This window comes from Mus caroli, chromosome 8 (genome assembly GCF_900094665.2).
Source record: "Mus caroli chromosome 8, CAROLI_EIJ_v1.1, whole genome shotgun sequence".
In the NCBI taxonomy this organism is placed as follows: Eukaryota; Metazoa; Chordata; class Mammalia; order Rodentia; family Muridae; genus Mus; species Mus caroli.
This window is the reverse complement of record NC_034577.1, coordinates 60,021,933-60,042,516: the sequence shown is the minus strand read 5'-3', so window position 1 is coordinate 60,042,516 and position 20,584 is coordinate 60,021,933. Positions and strand designations below refer to the sequence as shown.

At 38.0% G+C, this 20,584-nt stretch overlaps 1 protein-coding gene across 9 annotated transcripts in view; it reads left to right on the top strand.

Moving 5' to 3' along the window:
- Positions 1 to 20,584, top strand: part of Psd3 (pleckstrin and Sec7 domain containing 3) — a 508,951-nt gene that overhangs the window by 448,908 nt on the left and 39,459 nt on the right. For all 9 annotated transcript variants that reach the window (XM_029480436.1, XM_029480438.1, XM_029480437.1 and 6 more), the window contains one exon: positions 7,155 to 7,225. In XM_029480436.1, coding sequence (XP_029336296.1) covers positions 7,155 to 7,225 — 71 coding nt within the window. The remainder of the gene's footprint in view (positions 1 to 7,154; positions 7,226 to 20,584) is intronic.

The window sequence follows — 20,584 nt, the reverse complement described above, 5'->3', positions numbered from 1 at the left end:
ACCAGAAGCTGCTTTTGCCTAGAGGCATTTTAAAGGTGCCAGTGAGGTGTGGGCTGTTTAACAATTACAATGACTGACTTGAATTGCTATTTGTAGAGATGCATGCTCAGCAATGGCTGTGGCTGCATCATTCCATAGGTCACAGGGTGCTCTGAATTTAATAGGACTTGATTGTTACCAGTGACCCTCCTCCTCTATCAGTAACCTTCAACTTTAGAAACAGACTGTAAGGCATTAGCAGTATCTCACTCAGCACGTAACTGCTTTGTGAGTTTTGTAAGAGCACAAGGCATGATGGCAACGCATTAGTATGTCGCTCTTAGTTCAATGTCTACAGCTTTCACTTTAGTGAAGTTACTAGACTTCAGTAAGATTTTGCTTCACTCCACTTTTTAAAGTCTACAAGGACAAGTTTTCTAGAATCTTCACTCAACGATATCTGCTTTATAAGATACCTGATTGCTACAATTTTAAAGTCAGTTGTCCCTGCTGAATGTTCCTTAACTAACCCTGAAATATCCTTATAATTTGTCAATCTATATTAGTTCTTATAGATTATACTATAATCTGTATTATATTGTAATATAATATAGCCTGGTTATTTTCTGATATTTTATCCCATATCCAACAGCATCTTAATAGAACATTTTATATTTGACCTTAAATGACCTTTCTGTATCTTTTTTGTTTGTTTGTTTGTTTGCCTTTGTTTTTGTTTTAGATGTTCTGAAACTTGGTCTTATACTGCAGCTTGTGATTACCTGAACTCTGTAGCTCTATTCATGCTAGTTTCAAACTCATGACAATCTTCCTGCCTTACCTTCCTGAGTACATGCTGGGATTATGGTCATAAACTACCATGCCCCACTGCCCACTCCTCTTATTGCATCCTATCTTCTAACATGCCTATCCGAATGGTAGCATAAGTACTATACAGGCTTCACCATAATATTAATATCTGCTGGATCATATTTTGTGTATCTGTCTATTTAGAACATTTGGAACTTTTCAATTAGTAATGGAAGGTGTATCTGCTCTGTAGATACCAACAAACAGAGTGCTTTTGGAGGCTCCATTTTAATTTGAGGAGAGTGCTATGTAATATTTGTGATAAATTTATGCAAGTGTTAGGTAATGCATGGAAAATTAATTCTAGGACAGAGAATGGTACTCAGTGATTGAGCATTTGTCTCACATGCCTCAGGCCAGAGGTTGAATTCTAGGAGGTGGGATAAAGGGAGAAAGAGTGAGAAGAGGATGAATGTTAATATTTGGAGAATGAAGGAAATATGCACTGTGCTGCAGAAGTGGATAGAAGACTCCTGGATTAAACAACACTTGACCTAATAGAAGTTGAAGGGTCAGGTCATGATGCTATCTTGGAAAGAAACATTCTAGCAGGAGATAGTATGAGGTTTGCTTTAATTAAATTCAAAACCACATGTTTCCATGACTAGCAGAAAAGTTTTCCAGAATGAATAAATAAAAGGATATGTCATTATTCTCATACTTCCCACCCTGTTTCTTTGTAAGCCCTAGCTAATGTGCATATATAGTAGTTACCTTCTATGATCTTTTACAAAGCCTGCCAAATATTTACATTCATCTTGGACTTGTAGCAGAGGCCACCCATGGAGGCACGTCTTTAAAAAGCAGAATGACTCATATATGAGTTCTGTTTTCATGATGCATATATGAGTTTGAGTTTGGTTTGAATGATGCATATTTGAGTTGGGTTTGAATGATGTATATATCAGTTCAGCTTGAATGGCACATATATGAGTTTGGGTTTAATATTTTTTGTTTATTAATACTTGTATAGAAAGTTCAGGTTATCATTTCTAGTTCATTGATACCTCAATGTCAGCAGGACTCAGGACTAAATGGGCACAATGAATGAATAAATACATTACACTTCATGCCCTCTCCCAGGTAAAGTAAAAGTGCTATGCGTCCTCCTTCCAAAGTGGCCACACCCCCCAAAAAGAAATTATTCTCTCTCCCAGCAGATAGATATTAACTACCAATAGCTCCTTAATTGTGGATGGAGCCCAAGAACTTCTCCTTCATCCATGTTAGCTGAATCGATCTTGTGCTGGTAACCAGAGCTAGTAACTCAAGCTCATAAGAATTTGAGTGCAGTATCCATTTCACAGATGACAGGGTTTCACAGAATTCCTCTCATTCTCCTGTTCTTACATTCTTTCTGCCTCCACTTTGAAGATGTTCCCTGACACTTGGCTGGAACGGGATGAAGGGAACAGAGTTGGGGAATTGATAAAGGTGTTCGGCTTAGGGCTGGGCACTTGAAATCATTATTCTTAGCTCTGACTAGTTATGTATCTTTCCACTGACTGCAGCACGAAGCTCCCTCTGCCCAAAGTTGAGAGCAACGCACATCTATGAGTACAAACAAACAAACAAACAAACAAAATCAGAAGGAAGTTTGCTGACATGACCATTTTGAAGGGTATGTTCTACATTAGGCCTATCACGTCCCAACCATGGGTTTACAATTACCTGGTCAGACTTCAAATCAAATCAGTAGGTTGTCCTATAATAGTTATGCCCTATTAAACCAGTAGGAATATCTTGCCTGGCACTTTGGTATTTTTGCATGTAGAGTCTAGCTTCTTCTCCAGGAGCATGTGTTGAAGTTAAGCCCAGTTCTTCCTCCTAGCCCCATGCTCCCAGAAATAAGGCTCATACTCAAAATATATTTACAAATACCTTGGCCTGATAGCTAGAATCTTCTCTAACTAGATCATAACTTAATGTAACCCATTTATTTTAATGTACATTCTGCTATATGGCTGGTTACCATGTATCTGTCTTGTCAGATCTTCCCAGCAAATCTCCTGCCTGGATCTATCCCAGAATTCTTCCTGCTTCTCAGATATTCCACCTTTATTCTACCCTTCCCTATAGGCCATAGGTTTTTGTTTGTTTGTTTGTTTTTTAATTGACAAATGATGTATCCATACAAGACACAAGATATTCTCTCTATAAGCACGTGTAGGACTTTCTGGTACTGTGAAAGCAAACTAGCAGGAAATTTTCTGATCAGTTTGAGATTTATTTCTTTAAAATCTGAAAATAAAGTGTACACAAAAATAAGGGTAGAATGTATCCTGATCTTATTCACATGTTTGGAGCAACTAAACATTGTAAATATGAAACTTGTAACATCATATTACAGGTCTATGACCATAAATATTAAGTGAATAGTATTTATAGTAAGAGAACTAACTGGTAGGCATTAGAGTGCTACTACACTTCAGTGCCTTTCCCTAGTTCAGAAGGCTTTGTGAAGGTATCAGGGGCTTTGCACTAGAATATTCTACTTCTCTTCCTTCATGTTCTGCTCTCTATCAATAATGTAAGCTTATTCCTATCATAAAAAAGAAGGAAATCTTTTTCTGTAAGCCAATGGGTATAGGTTAGGCTGCCCCAGGTTTTCCTTTTAAAAAAACACAAGTAACTGAGCAGGCAAGACTATGCTTATCTTACAAAGAAAGAATATAAGAATCAAATGATTCTTTAATATATAAATTGCCTTGATTCAAAGGAAATCAATTTAGAAATATAGCATTACAATAGCATAAAATAGTATTGTGTTTTTACCACCCTGCTATAAACCTGGGAATAACTAATACTATCACTTGCTTAGTACTGTGTGACTCATCTCCCCCTGGCAGCTTCTGTTATGCTCACCTTGGATCTAATTGCTTCAAACACTAATCTGAAAGATCCAAAGCTATTCTCTGCTGATAAAGATTTAATACTGTCATAGTTCTCATGCTTGAGGGTATTTTGTTAGGGATAAATATGCATTGATTACCCTTAACTTCCCTTATTGATTCCTGTATCATCTGTGGCTTATCTAAATCTTCGCAAAACAGTTGCATGAAGCAGATCCGTTACCACCTGAGCTGTCATCTGCAGATAGATACCTAGGGGATTTGAGACACATTCACTAGGGAAATAAAGTACTGTTTTAAAATATCTTCTGAATTTTACAAATCTAATCTAGATGTGTCCTCATTGTATTAGTATAGAATGTTTACTGACTGCATCTTTGTTTCTGAGTTCAGAAAATATTGGGTTTATTTTGGAATGCCTTTGTTGAGATTGCAGTATATTTTAAATATATTTCTCCATGAATCTAATGACATTGGAAGAATGTATTCCTTCCTTGTAGAATTCATGTTCTAGATTATACATGTGAGATATTTAAATTGTCTCTATACAGTATTTGCACAGTAATCATTAGCCGCTACTCTTGTTACAATTCATGTTCTAGATTATACATGTGAGATATTTAAATTGTCTCTATACAGTATTTGCACAGTAATCATTAGCCGCTACTCTTGTTACAATGATCATATTTATTATACTATATTTTGGTTTTGTATTTTTGTATTATACTTTTGATGTTTGCGTTATTACTCTCTAGAAGTGTTGGAGAGAGAAGATACAAGGCTGTACCTCTCATCTAAGATCTTAGCTGTGAGCAGGGATGTATTTGAAGGCCCCAGATTTCAGAGAAGCTAGAGAAAGTTCCTAAATCCCCTCCCTCCAGTCTCACTACCACCTTTCCAGCTCCTCCTTCCTAGGGTATCCTTAAGTTTTTCATCTGAATTGCCTCAGTAAAACAGGTTTGGGATATTCAAATGGATAACCCCCTAGCAGCTTTCTTAACTGTTCAGGGCTGCACAGATAATTAGTCATAGCTATGTAAGCATGTGTTACAGGGCATTACCTACCTGCAATACTGGTATAGACCAGTTAGAACAGATATAGGTAAGGCTAGCCCCAGCCACCATAGCAAGACTCTGGTAAAGTCTCCTCCCCTCTCTTCCTCCAGTTCTTTATTTAATTTACTTCAAACCTCTGGGTTCTGACTCTCTTTCTCCTGCCTATACTATTCCCACAGTTATCATTCTGAGGACGGGTGCCGTTCCTTCCAGGTGTTCACCCATGGTGTTTCACAAGTTGAGCCTCTCTTCATGCATTCTCAGTAGCAACTCAGTGGAGTTGGTAGCAAGTGGAAACAGAGCCTCCCAGACTGCTCCTGTGCACAGTGGTCCTCCTGTTTCCAAGTCATTTATTTATACCCACAGTCCCTGAGTAAAGAGAGGTGATGATAGTCCCTTTAGCACTGTAGTGAGGAGCACTCAGAGCTCTGCTTTGTTGCCAAATGGCTGTAGGCAATGAACCCTTGCTTGTGAGTACTACAAATTACTTTATTTAAGTCTTAAACAAGATTGTAGCTGACCAGGCAAGATTATGCCTTACACTTCTGTGGAAAATGGGAAAGAGTCAAGTACAGCAAAGGGTGTCGTGACGTTGGTCCTAGGGGTGGTGTTCAGGACGACTTGGCATTGATCTTCAGGGCTGGTGTTCAGGTTGCTCTCTCAAATGAATTGCTCTTCAGAATCTGTTTCTGACAGATGCACTATGGTGGTGCTAAAGAGCCTATAATTGGGTTCATAGATAGATTTTTTCTTTATGGCAGAATGATTGATTTGTAGGTATTTGCATTGAATGTTTCAAGATCTCATACACTAAACTCAGAGCTCAGGGAAAGCTTTTCAACACTAGGACCTATAAACACATCATAGGAAACTTATTTCTCTCTATTTCTGATCAGTGGTTAGCGAGTCCTTTGCTTAGATAATGTTATACAAGTTAGCCTCATATTTTAATGCATGGGCTGAAGTTCTGAGAGATTATGTAAATTTTCAGGAAGGGGTCAATTATGAGATAATATGAATTCTAGCAGGCACCATGATACATCTCAGTCCCCTCTGCAGCAGATGACACAGATCATGGTCACTCTTATGTGCATGATTCTTTTGTGGGTAACATCAAAATTTATCATCTCCTAAAACACCATGGCTATCTGACAAATGCTCTTTCATGTTAACACACTATTTTTTTTTACAGTGGATTTTGTATTGTGCTTTAAAAAAACTCACAAATACTACACATACTTTTAAACTTCACCTAGTAGAAACAGAAGGAATGGTATTTTTCTGTTTCCCCTGGAAACCTGCAGGGCGGATGTTTGTGGTCTTTCTTGCCAGGTGGCTATCTCAGTATGTTGCTGGCAGAAGCACTTGGATTCTGTAGGTGGATAGTTACCTAGATCCCAAGCTGAGAGTCCTGAGAATTCAGTTGAAAGAAATTGGTATATGAATATTTCCAAAATTAATCAGGTGGCCAAATTAAAGAAAATCAGATGTGTGCTAGAGGGATATGAGTAAATGCCCCTCCCTCTGGTTTTGTGTTTATAGAAGCTTTAATCAGGTGATAACATTTCCTAGTTACATATTTCAGTTTTACTAGAATAAATTGTGAACTTTTGTCTGATCCGTATTTTTGCTTGAGTGTTTTGGTGAGTTGCTTAAGTGAATAGAGAAAATCTGCTTTATATCCTAGAAAAATGAAAGGAATATAAAGACTTGTGGATGAACTGATTTGGGGAATCTTTAAGGTGGTACCTTAAGCTGCTTACACTGCACAAGAATCTGTGAATTCCAGAGATGGAGGATGTCAGTTCTCAGTGATTCGAAGTCTAGGGAAAGAGACATTTAGTTAGGGAAAACAAACTCAACTGCATGTGGCAGTCAGAGTTCTACAAAGAGCACCGTGGATGTGATCACAGAGCTATGCTTTGGTTGAAGCACTGTAAGGAAAATGCCAGGGGAGTAGTCCTCTCCTAATGTCGCCCTTGATATCTTCTCGTGAATTCATATGTATGAGTTCTATATTCGATTCTAATCTGCCAGTCTCTGTTTTCCTAGTCTGAAATTCATCTGTCCTGTAGGACAGGATAAAGCTGTGCTCCTATGGTTCATTTCCTAGCTTCTCCTTCGAGTTGTATGACTATTAGCAAGATGCTTTCCTGAGCTTACTTGTTATAAAACAAGGAAAATCATTCTGCCTGCTTGCCAGGGTCACTGTGAGGCTGAAATACAGCAGCACACAGGAAGTATTTCAGAACAAATAGATTTAAAGAAACTTGGTTTTCATTCTATCAATAGCTAATAAATCAGGAATATTGAAAAGCAGTCACCAAGTTGAAGTTTTAAATTGTCCCTCTTAAGAGCTGATTGCGTCAACTAAACTTTTACATTTCCCTCTCATAGCTCCAAGAGGAAAGCGAGGATGGAAAACCTTTTATGCTGTCCTGAAGGGAACCGTTCTTTACTTACAGAAGGTAAAGTACAGTTGGTAAAACCAAACTTCACTGCCATAGCGACACCGTGTCAGAAGTATGGCTGTGTCCATTACCTGGGCTATAACTCACTAGATACTCCTGACTTTACTTGATGATAGCTTTTGACAGTCAACAGTTCTTTTCTTATCTTAATTACAACTATCTCCCAGATCAAATGGTGATCCATAGAAATGGCATTAAGAAAGTTAAAGAGACAATTAAAGGCAAAGGCATGTGATACAAAGTCATGTAGAGAGGTGTTAAGGGCCCAGAACCTGCTGAAATTGCTGGAGGTAGTTCAAAGCAGAGCTGACTCAACCACAGGTACCAGAGCTTGCTGAGTTGAAGTCCCTGGAACAGAAGTTAGGACCTTGTCCATATAAGCCTGTAATGCATGCAGTGGTGGGGTGATGGTTTTGTCCCATGGTGATGAAGGCATTCATTCCATCCTTCCTTTGTCTGATGTGTCTAACAGGTTTACAGGCCTAGATTTTCTGATACGATTTTAATAGGCACATGTGTTCCTGATATACTTCAGTAAGTTCATAGATAGTAATTTTTTGCAGGAACAAGTTATTAGTCTGCACCTTGTGGTTTATGCTGGGCAACTGGTGGTTTTTAATCACACAAACAAGATGTAGAGTAATTCTTCATTGACAGTTTTACTCAAAATACAGTCAGCTAACTACTGCTGTATAATATGAAGTCACCTTGGACTAGACTCAGCGTGAAAGTCTTTGTTCCGTTTAGTATGGGGTATTTCAAAGCTTGTCAGCAATTTAGACCAGGGCATAGCCTGATCATGCCCAGCAGAGCTGTATGAAATATTGACTAAACATAGATTTTTTTTAATACTAAGATATATAAAAAAGTCAAATTGAATACCAATAGTACTGTTTTATTGATGCTTAGAGAGAGAGAGAGAAAGTGTGTGTGTGTGTGTGTGTGTGTGTGTGTGTGTGTGTTAGTGTTAGAAAAACCAAAGTTATATAGATACAGATATACACATGATCAGGGAAATGGATAAGCTCTGTTCTAATTGTTCTATAATCAATATAGTAAGCTAGACCTTGTGTATAGATAACAGGCCAGTGGCAAAGCCTAATCCCATAAATATTTATTGTATAGATTTATTTGTCCATTTAGTATATTATTTGACCTCTAGTCACATATGTACATACACACACTTTTTATGTTCTTTAGCTTTTGCACTTAACAGTTCAGATATAGTCCAAGTTCCCTAGGTACATTTTCTATCAGGTTCTTTTCTTCCAGTTCCAGGTGTACATGTCTGTTTGTGGTTCAGTTTATGGCTCCTGTCTCAATGAAGAGTAGTCTCTAGAGCTTCAGCATGTAGCTTTGTGTGGATGGAGACTAGAATGTTAAGTGACAACTGCAAACCATTCTATGGAGAGGCAGGGATGAGTTAGGGCTGAGGAGAAGAAAGACACTAACATCAGTAGTATCTGAAGATTTTAGGGAGAGGGACATGGAAAAAACACATAATATGGTATACACTCTCTGCCATTTTTAAAATATTTTAAATGTTTATATTTTTATTGTGTGTGTGAATTTGTGTGCAGTTGTCCATGGAGTACAAAAGATGGTGGCAAATTCCCTGGGCCTAGAGTGCAGATAGCTGTGAATCATCTGTCATAGATGTTAAGAATTGAATTCTTGTCCTCTGGAAGAGCAGTCCTAGTCGGTATTGCTCAGCCATCTTCCAGCACCTTTGTAAATGTTAATGCAAAACCTATTTCTTGCAGCATAGCAAGTTCAAGGGACTTAGGAATGAATACAAGGAGATTAAAAGAAAGATTGTGTGTGTGTGTGTGTGTGTGTGTGTGTGTGTGTGTGTGTATGTATGTATGTGTGTGTGTGTGTTTGTGCTTATGTGTATATATATTCTGTATATTTATAAAACATAATAATGCTATTGAGTACATTTAAATACTGTTGATCATTTGTAGATCTTTAGAGAAATTGTATTCAAGAACTGTTTCTTTGTTTCTTCAAATAGTATTTTATTTGTTTTTTCATTTCCGTTTTTGTTTGTTTTGCGAGTTGTAGCTGTGCCTTGTTGTTTGGAGCACTGAGGACCAGGCAGACTGCCATTTCCTCACATTCAGTGTTTAATTGTTCAGTGTAATATAGTCCTACTTCTTTGTGTTTTTGGTGGCCTGTCCAAAAATTACCAAGACTTTTCTGTTTTGATTTTTCTGTTTCTGAGTCTTTAGTGATTTAGAGTCTTAAATATTTAGGCATTTGATCCCCCGAGTTGATGTTTGCTCTAAGATGTATATGGATGGGCAGATTAGCCACACCATTCTGTTTCCCATGGTGTGTCAGTGGCCCCATTGGTTGTATACTTCCGGGACTTCTCTGGGCTCTTTTGTTCTGCCTTCAGACCAAGCTGTGCTGCAGCTTTGTCATTTGTTTTGATATCAACACTGTGATTCTTCCCACATTCCTAGTTCTCCAATCTTGACTTTCAGAGTTTCTTGTGAATGTAGAATTTATTTTTTAATGTCTGTTAAAAATGTTGATAAGATATTAGTTCCACTGAATTTGTAGGTTGCTTTGAATAAGATGGATATTTTAACAATATTAAACCTCCCAGCCCCAAACATGGCCTGTCCTTTTAATTTTTTCTGTGTCGTTTCATTCAGCAGTTCTTTACAATTTCCAGTGTATTAATCCTCTGTTAATGTGGTTGCTTATTCCTAATTGTTTAATGTTTACTAACACTTTTCTAATGGGCTTATAAAATCCTCATCAAGTTGTTTGCACTTAGTGTATGCAAGTGCAACTGATTTGGGCTGTTAGTTTATAGTATGCAACATTGCTAATTTTTATTAGTTCTAATGGGTTTTGGTGGATTTTAGAATTTCTGTATACATGATCATATGGGAATATGCCTAGTTTTAAAATAATTTCATCATAATAATGGTAAACTTTATTGAATTTTAATGTTGTACTTTATAGATTTGTTAAGGACTATAAATATCAATGTGAACCTCTGTATAAGAATTTTTTGTTTTGGCTGATTTCCCTAGGTTAAATTATGTTCTATCCTTCCTCATAAATGCTTCTAGTTTGGGACTTTGGTTTGTTTGTTTGTTTGTTTGTTTGTTTTTAATGTTCTGAATTCAGCCTACTACTATGGTTATTGGTAGGATTTTACATCTACATTCATCATGGACATTGGCTGGTAATTTTCTTTTCTTATAGTATATTTTTTATGGTTTTGATATCAATCCATACTGGTCCCTCGGATGAGTTTAGGTATGTCCCCTCTTCAGTGCTTTGGAAGTGTCTGAAAAGGATCAGCATTAATTCTTGGTGGGATTAATTCACTGTTGAAACCATTTCAAAGGTTTTTGGTTAACTTTGGTTTTGTTTCTTTCCATTATTACTGAGTTTTTCTTCTTACTTGTAACAGATGATAATATGCTCTATTTTTTCATGATTTAACCTTGACAATTATGTTTCTTGTGATTTGTCTATTTCTTCTAGATTGTCCAATATGTTTCTACATAGTTAATCATAATAATTTCTTAGAAATGCCTTAATTTCAGTATCATCAAGTAAGCTATTTCATCTCTGATTTTATTATTTCTGTGCTTTCTTCCTGTATTATTCTAATTAAATGTTGACCAATTTTATTGGAGGAAAAATACTTCTTAGAGACCACAATTTCTTTCCACTTGTTTTTTTATTCTCTCTTTCATATCTTCACGAGATTTAATAATTTCCTTTCTTTGATAGTTCATTTAGGCATAAAATTAAGAAATTTAATGTTGCTTTTCTCTTTACTGCAGATGCTCATTGCCATGAACTCTTACTGGAGCTGCTTTTCATGCATCCCCTAAGTTTTGATTTCTTAAGTTTGTCTCTAGATAATTTCCATGTTTTCTTTTGATTTCCAGAACATATTGGCTCAAAGAGTACAGCAGAGTATGTCTAGTTTCTGCATATTTTCTTCTGCCCTTCCCACAACATTAGTTGTAAGATGTGACTGACATCATTTCAGCTGTCTTTAACCCGAAACTTGAAAGGTAACATGTGACCTGTGGTGGAGAGAATGGTACATGCATACCTCAGAAGAACATTGTGTCCGCTGCTCTGGATATGTCTAAATATTTCCCTGGTAGCATTCTTTCAGTCATTTATTGCCTTTCAGCGTCATACCTGCCAGTTTTTCTATCTGTCATTGAAGTGGAACGTGGAAATCCATTATGTGCTGCTTTTTCCTCATGTCTGTCAGTGTTTGATATGTCATTTTACAAGAGCTAATTGTTGAGGGGGGGGGGAAGGGACAGAGAGAGAGGGGTTGATTTCTATTCCTAGTGGATTGACTTTATTATCATGGGTGCAGTCTTTCTTGGCCAATTTTATTTGAAGTTTATTTTGTCTGGCATACTTAGACTATGTCTCTTCTTTGCTGGCTATTTTCTGTATGGATTTCCTTTTCTGTAACCTAAAAGATGGTTCTTTTAATGATAGCATCTTTGTTTTGTTTGTGAAGTCCATTTGGCCATTTCCCATTCTTTTGATTGAGTAGCACAATCTGTTAATCCTTGCTGGAAGAGTAGCATGTTGTGGAAATACCCTTCACCTTTACAGGACACTTTTGCCAAACACTATTCTTCCATAGGAATGTTTCTTATACTCTCAGGAGATAAACTCTCACAGCCCTTTCTGAAGTTTTGCTGCTGTAAAGTCTGCTGAAAGCCTTGCGAGCATTTTGTGGTATGTGACAAGTCACTGTTCTCTCCTATACTCTGATTTCTCATAACATTGTGATCTGTTTGCATCCATCCTATTGAGCTGTATTTGTCCACTTCCTTTCCGTATTTGAGAGGTGTTTCTGTCATTATGTATTTAAAGAATATCCCTGCCTCCTTTTGTCTTTTTTTCTTTTTATACTTCCATAATGGGTATGTTGCTGTCGCCATTGTTGAATCTCTCAGTTAAAATTTCATCTCAGGTATTGTATTCTTCAGCTTAAAATTTCCTCTTCTATCTTTAGATATTTGTGTTTATTTGGTCCTATAATCATTTTATTATGTATCATTTTATTGAGCATATTGAACCTCTTTGTCATGATTATTTTATGTTTTATCCAATGCAGTTAATTACCTTCCTTTCCTTATAGTTGATTTCTGGAAATGTTTTTTTCTCCCTTAAACCAAATTCTTTATTTCTTTATATCTCTTCTGGCCTCCTTTAAAAAAATTTTCCAACTAAAAAACAACTGCCTTTGATAGCTTAGGAAGAGCTTATACAGAAAAGACTCTTCACTCAAGGCCTGTTTAGAGATTCTCTTTAAGAACATGTTGTTTCTTTGTACCTGTGCATGGAATTTTCAATTATAGAGGATTGTTAGTTTCTTTTACAGAAACTCATTGTCTTTACACCCTCTAATATCTGTCTTCATTGTTTCGGGTTATATGGCTCCACAGTTGCAAGCCACCCAGCTTTTCCTTATTCTAAACAGTGATTTCACAAATACCAAGTCACAAATCAGGTACCATTTCCTCTCTATGGTTCTAAAAGAGAGTCAGGTCACTGGATGGATATTTGCTCCCTCCCAGTCTCTCCCAAGGAAGAAATCTTGAGCTTCCCCCTGCACAAAGGTGTTTTATGCACCAACCTCTTGCTTTTCTTCTTTGTTCTCTGCAACCCGCAGGCTCCCAGGCTAACAATTCTGCTAAAGTTGTTAGTGCTCGAAGGCAAAGGTTGAGTCTCCCATGTTGTCCTTGGTAAATCTAGAATGCTGGCCACATGCTCTGCTTTCTTTTCCCTCCCTAGAGAGAAACTTTAAAGTTGAGTGCCTGTCTCCAGATTGTTTCAAGCTGTGCTGGCTACAGCAAACCACCCACCACTTTCTTTTGTTCTAAGCAATCCCCAGGCATCCAAAGCATGCCAGTTCCATCCTGCTTATAGGGAGCCAAGAGAAATGCTTTAGAAGGGTGATATAAATATTCAAAAATTATTCGATTCATTGCTACATATTACTTTCTACAATAATACCACCTATAAGTTTAAAGGAATTATTCTATGAATCTAGCAGCTCATTGTCTCTCACCAGATACATGGAGACAGTGGTTGATATTCAAATTAACCATGCTCTTAATTGGCCAACTATCTTGTATTGTCCTTTATTTTCCTATGGAGTTGTTACAGCTTTTGATTTATATGTTCTTTTTTGTGGCCTTCCCAAATTAGCATGTGTGCAGGCTGAGCTCACACAGGTCCTTTCAGATGACTTTGTCTCTGTAGGGAGCAAGGTTTTGAAATTAAATTCCACATAGCACAGCTGTTTTTCTTGTATAAATCCCATCTCCTGCCTCACTTTTTTGTTTTCTCTAACATTGCCATCATTGACTAAAGCCCTACTTTGAATACCTAACCACAGGATGTCCACCCCCTCCATCTCCTAGTAAATCTAGGCATGGGAGTTCTCCTGCACTCAATATTTTGTAGAGTGATGCCAAAAAAAAAAAAAATGCTGTTTCCAAATCACCATTTTTTTTTTCTGCTCTTTGTCTTCTCCCTTAGAATTGTACTGGTGTTGGTCACTCCAAGTCATCTAGAAAGAGAGGAGAAGAGGCTGGGTGTTATGGAGTGAACAGCTTTGTACTTGTTGCTACTTCAGCACTAGATTGCTCCAAAGAGTTACTTCTCGTGACTTATGGAATGCAGCAGATTGCATTTGGAGAAAGTTGTATACAATCTCTTCCATAAAGAGAGAAAACTGGCAACAAACTGTGTGTGTGTGTGTGTGTGTGTGTGTGTGTGTGTGTGTGTGCATGTGTGGGCGCTCGTGCATGTACACATACACATTTCACACGTTTGTATGGTTGGATGTGCATGTGTGTGTGTGTTTATGTATCCGTGGGTAAGTGCGTTGAGTGTAAGGTATGTGTAAATCAGTAAGAATGCTCGGATAACTAAAAAGTGTAGCATCTTTTTAAATAAGAAGAAGCACTTTAGAAAGATGCAACCATTTTTTAAATGAAGTTTATTTTTTTTATTTCTGAGATTATAATTGTATTGTTTTTTCCATAGAACACATATAGATTGTCCAATTCCAAACAGCCAGCCCTGAAGACGTGCATATGTGTAACATTACACAGATCAAATGGGCTATATTTAGGAATGCATATGTATGTGCATATGCATGTAAAAGCAGTTAGTGAACCAAGAGGCCTTGGATTTGAAGGAAAGCACAGAGACGCAGGGAAGGGCAGCCATCTTTTATAACCAAGTTCTGCTTTCCTTCTACTATTGTTAACATTCTTTTAAAAATAAAAAGTCTAAAGAATGCTTGAAATCTGAACTGGAATGAACAATACCCATTCACAGTAACCTCATATAAATCCTAGAGACTGGAGCATCAGTCATCAGGAGCTCATTGGCAGATCTGGATTGTTTATGGACATACCCGCTTGCTTTTACTTTAGAAGGGTCTTTAGGTACTGAGCTACCCACATCAGCTGCAATAAATAGCCTTGGAATTGAGGTTCTTTACTGCTAATGTGTTCTACAGAAGGCAAGGAATGTTCATTGCTGATAATCTCTAATCCTCCCTGATGCCTAGTCTACCAGAACACAGTAGCAGATGCTAGACAAAAGGTAAACTGTGTAGTGGCAATGTTATTTTGGATTGCATACACTTTTTGTTTTACATCCTCTCAGAACTGTTGAGAGCTAACCACATGTCAGACATTATGAAAAATTCCAGACTTTTCAAAGGTGACTAAGACATACTGCCTTCTGTCTGCCTACGTAAAGATCAGAAAATAGGGGGAAGCTAAATTGGGCATTCACCAAAACAGTAGAACAAAACAATAATGTTGAAAACATTTTCACTGAAGAGAGCCACCTAAAGCATGGTTTAAAAAATAGGTATCTATATATCTATAGACAAACAGACAGGAGTAAATCTCCGATGAATAAGCACATAGCAGACTATACAGCACAAAGCATTTTAGCCAAAAAGTAATAATTTCAGAGAATGCCTCATTTTCAATACTAGCCAATGATGCTTTCGTGTTCATACTATGGGATGAATAGGCCATAGCAAGCCATAGACTGATAATGAAAATTGTGTTTCAAGTAATATGTGTTGTGAAGCCTAAAGAGATGGCGTCATCACACTGTCCTAGTCTGTCTATGTATACAAGAAGCTGCTTCCTTCCTGGAGACTGGCAATCCCAACAGCAGGCAGGACGCAGATCCTCAAATGATTTAGGTGGGCAGCTCTTCCCATAGGACCTCATTGGGTACAAGAAGTACTACATTGTTTCTCCCTCCTGCTCTTGGAATGGCATTATTATATCCTAGAAGTCACACACACACACACACACACATACACACCCTGTACCTCAGGTACAGCTGAGAAAAAGTATCACTGAATCCTGTTAGCTACTCACTGACTATGTTACAGGACTGTAACTTGAAAGGCTCTCTCTTCCTTACTTTAGTCATCAAAAAGAGGAAAAATTGGTGCTCGAGTGTACTGTGTACTGAGTGCTAAACTGTGGGATTTGATATATGTTAAGTGAATTTAAGTGTTCCTGTGAATCATAATTTCAGCATACACAGAATTTATTCAGTTTATTATTCATCAGAAGGCAAAGAAATCCTCAGTTTGGGTGAAGTCATAAGAAAAAGGCCATCACTTCCCTAGACCAAATTCAGTTTAATTCATCTCAGTACCAAATCAACTCACTGGTGTGGATGGGCCTATGGTGTGGTGATACAAAGACCTTAGGGTCTAGCATTTGTCCTGAAGGTCACTAGTCCGCTTAGATTCTGCATCTATTCTTTTGACTGACACTGTTATTCTCCATACAAATTCCTTGGCATCAGTGACTTTTGTTTTCCCTTCTGAGAGGCCACCCCAGGATGATCAGGAACCATTCCATCACTATGTCCTAGCCAAAGATGCCTGACAGTATACTGGACAATGTTGCCAGACACAAAAGGAAACAAGGATTCTGCTTACTGGATTCTTTGAATTAAATGGGCCTCCTAAAGAGACATGTTAGCCAGCCACTAAGGCTTCATTGACTGTAGCCCCAGAACCACCATGCACAGAACCCCTCTGACCTTGGAAGAACAATGTTGCCAACTGCTCTGCAATTACTCCAAGCCTTTCATCAAGGCTTGAAACTATGAAATGGCCTCTAATGATTTTTATTCATGTAAGAAAATACAATTTGAGTTTTCATTAAGATTGAATAGTAAAACTTTCCTCCTCCAAAAAACCCATACAAACAAAAGCTGTAAATCATCAGAAAAACTAAGCCCTATTCTATGTTAACACAATGAGGAAAAAACTCCCAGTGCTCGGTCATAATTCAGCCAGCTTCCAGCCTTCCTTTGTTTCAGTCAAGTGCATTTACCAACGAGAACATCAAAAGTTAATTTAATATCTCACATCTGTCAGGTGTGTCAGCTGTCCTGTGTGCTTATAACCCTCTATGCCACTGTCTCCTTCACATGCTCACATGATATAGCACTTTCTTAGACATTATTATGAGAAATTTGTTAGTCCACATTAGGGTCCCAGGGAGTCTCCCCTCAGCTTTCTAAACTCCCCCTAGCAAAATCTCCCTTGGAACAGCAACCTAAGTTTGATCAATGGAACTTACATAAAGGTGGAAGAAGAGAAGTGACTTCACAAACTTGTCACTGGGCGCTGGAGAGATAGCTTAGCACTTAGGAGTTCACAACTGCAGCTCCAAGGGCTGACACCCTCAAGCAGACAGACATGCAGATAAGATACCAATGCATTTATAAATAAATAAAAAAATGTCAACCATACAATTAAAATAAATAAATAAACCTGTCCTCTGACAACACACAGTCACATGGCACACATGCCTCCGACACACCAATGATAACCTTTTTTAAAATGTTAAACCTAACCTATTGTATTTGCAGATTTACATTTAAATATAAGTATTCATTAACTTGAACTTTAGCTAACAAGCTACCAATCTGATATAGAAGACAATAATGTTAATTAGGAAGTAAGATGATAAGGTTTTCTCATCTTTAAGATTAAGACTCTGCTGGATTTTTTTTAAATGTTATAAATGACAGATGCAGTTGTAACACAGTGTTGAAGAGTTCAGTATTTTGTCTGAAAAGTTTAAGAACAGTAAGAGTAATTGGATTCCATCAAGGCTCTGAAGAAGGAAGTGGGCTATTAAATCATGCAGAAGTGTGTGTGAATAAACACTAGGAAAAGAAGGGAAGATCATGAAGAGATTTCAATGAAAGGGATATCTAAGCCTTTACTAAAATGACATATGAAAAAATAAAAGTCATATAGGGCTACAACGAGGACAGTCTTATGTGGGTGTGTAGACGTAACGCCATAGCACATTTGGGTAGCTTCAAGATCAGTGAAATATAAAAAAGTGTTCAGAGCAGCTTGAAAAGGCCTAAAAAGCTAGATTGAAGAGTTGAGACTGAGTGAATGTGGAGCCAGTGTTTGAAATGAACAGAGACAGTTCGTATAGTTTAGAAGCATCAGCCTTTGTGCAGTGTGAAAAGTGACCTAGAAGCAGATTCACTGATTGATGCATGCAAACTAGATTGAACAAGACTATGTTAACAGGGAAGGATCTAGTGGGTGAGTTCTAACTAAGGTATTGGATTCCAAATTCCATGGAATAGGAAAAGGCTATCTCTAGTATGCGTATTCAGATCTGAAACCAAAGAAAATGCCTAGAAATAGTCTACAGAGTCAACAACAAATTATTGTTAATTCAAAGCATAGGAATATAGATTGAGAAGATAAGAGGATAGAACCAGGGTATACAGACACCATATTTATTGGAGGAAAAATGGCAAAACATCCATACAGATCTGGAATGAAGTTGCCAAAGAACTAAAAAAGCTAAGAGAAAGAGATATTGCAGACATGAGAGATGTCAGGAAGATTTCTACCTTGTAAAGCAGGAATTAGGCCATGCCACATGTATTCAACAACCAGAAAATTATGTATAGAAGCTTTGATGGAGTGATGGGTATTGGAAACCAGGTTAGAAAAGAGTTGAAGACACAGATAGAGAGCTTATTGACAACTTCCTGTGCTCTCTTCTGGTGTCTCCTGCCTTTTTTTGTTTTTAATTAATTTATTTATTTCATGGATGTGGGTACACTGTCACCGTCTTCAGACACACCGGAAGAGGGCATTGGATCCCCATTAAGATGGTTGTGAGCCACCATGTGGTTGCTGGGAATTGAACTCTGGACCTCTGGAAGATCAGTCAGTGCTCTTAACCACTGAGCCATCTCTCCAGTTTTGCAAGTAGCAGTTCCCAGTCTTTATCTCAGTTCTAGTTAATCTCTGAGTCTTTCCTGTCATTGATTTCTCTCTAGAGGGAAATGAATTCCATCTGTCATTTTCTCCTGACAGAGGTCTTGTTGAGTTTGTCTATCCAATACACAATCTTCTCTCCACCATTATCTCTTCTCTCTGCCCTCCTCCCAGTGATGTCGAACTTTAATGCAAAATGTTAACCTACAGGCTACCCAAATAGTGATGTCAGAATCATTGACAGAATGCCATAGTCAAGGCTAGGCAGCAAATGATCATACTGTCTACTCCTCACAGAACTTGGACTGACAATGGAGATTACAAGACTGATCTTAGGTGATAAGTGGTTGGTGAAGTCTTAGAAAATCATCTTATGAAAAAAATCGCTGGGAACCCTGATAAATAATATAAGAACTATGGTTATATCTCACTGTGGTAGCATTTGCCCTGGCCTAATCGCCATCAATACAATACAATACAATACATACATACATACATACACTACATACATAAATAGTGTATAGGCTAGAATCTGGGGAAGAAAAAAAACGCAGATAAAGGATGTGTTTGGGTTGGTAAGAGATTACAATTTCTGGAATCCTCCAGGGTAGACCCTGATACAATACACCACCAGAATTGGGGCTGGTACAATGTTTACACACTTAAAAACCATTTTTGGAGTATGAGAACCAGTGTAGCAACATTGTCACACTGGGAATTCTGTGTGCTTCATGCCAGATCTTTTCATTTCTGTGTCACTGGAAGAGAGTTGTGTTGACCTATGTCTAGAGTTTTATAAAAGTCCATTTGAGAGGGAGGGTTTGTTTTGTTCTGTTTTGCTTTTGTTTGGGTTGGTTTGTGTTTAAAGTATAGTTAAAAATCACGAGTGATCCAGGCTAGGCAGGAAGAACACAAAGATGGTTCCCAAAGCTCATGTACTAAACTCCACAGTGCCCAGGCAGTCTGTGCCTGGCCAGACCTCCTCTGGCTCTTTTACTAATCCTGTGCACTCAAGACATTTGATTTCCTTTTGTGAAAGCACTGTCTTTATGACTTTTCACGCTTCAAAAAGGTTCCATACCCACACTGACTCGCTTTCAGTGTACAGTGGTGGATACTTTTAAAGGAAGCAGGGAAGTGGGCTTTGAAGCCCATTTTCAATCCCAGAGGAGAACTGTGTATGATCTCACCCAAGATTTCATGCACCCTAATTTAGATTAATGACCCAGTCCAGTAGATAAATGTGTCCACTTTGTGAGTGATACACAGCATAATCACTGTTTTTAACCTTATAAATTCTTAAGAAACTACAGTTGGAAGCATACCTGGTCCTTGGGCTTTGAAACATTTAGACTGTACTCTAGAAGAGTCTTCTGAAAACCCAGTGTCTAATACCCAGCTAACAGAAAGCTACTTTGTTTTCTGCAGTGGCTTGTGATCTCTCCCTGCCCCCAGGCAAGTAGTTGGTGGGTCCAGGCCATCCGGGCTCCTTGTTCCTTCTGTGTGCTGGTTTTACCTCTTTCTGCTTCCTCTCCACATAGTCTTCCACCCCCTACTTCCTTTCTCTTCTTTTCCTTCCTTTGTTCCCTCTTTCTTTCTCTTACCTCATTTCCTCTATCCCATCCTAACTTTCAGTAGACTACACCTTTTCTGATCATGTAAAAGATACTGAGGGAAATGCTTGAGTTTCCTATAGGCTTGCCTTCACATGACTTGGACTCAATGGAAGTACTGTGTGTGATGGTCAATCCTAACAACAGTGTAGTAACAAGTGTGCCTTGGAAACACATACACACTTTAATTTATTACACTATGGTACACATGTGCAGGTCAGAAGCAGGAGTCTAGTTCTGTCATCTCCTTCTGTTATGTGTGAGTCAAGGGGATCGAATACAAACTGTCAAGCTTGACAGCAGCAGCCTTTTCTACCCTGAAGTGCTTCAGTGTGATTGTTAGCTCTAGAGCTCTCAGTCTATCTGATTACCTTCCCTCCCTCCCTCCCTCCCTCCCTCCCT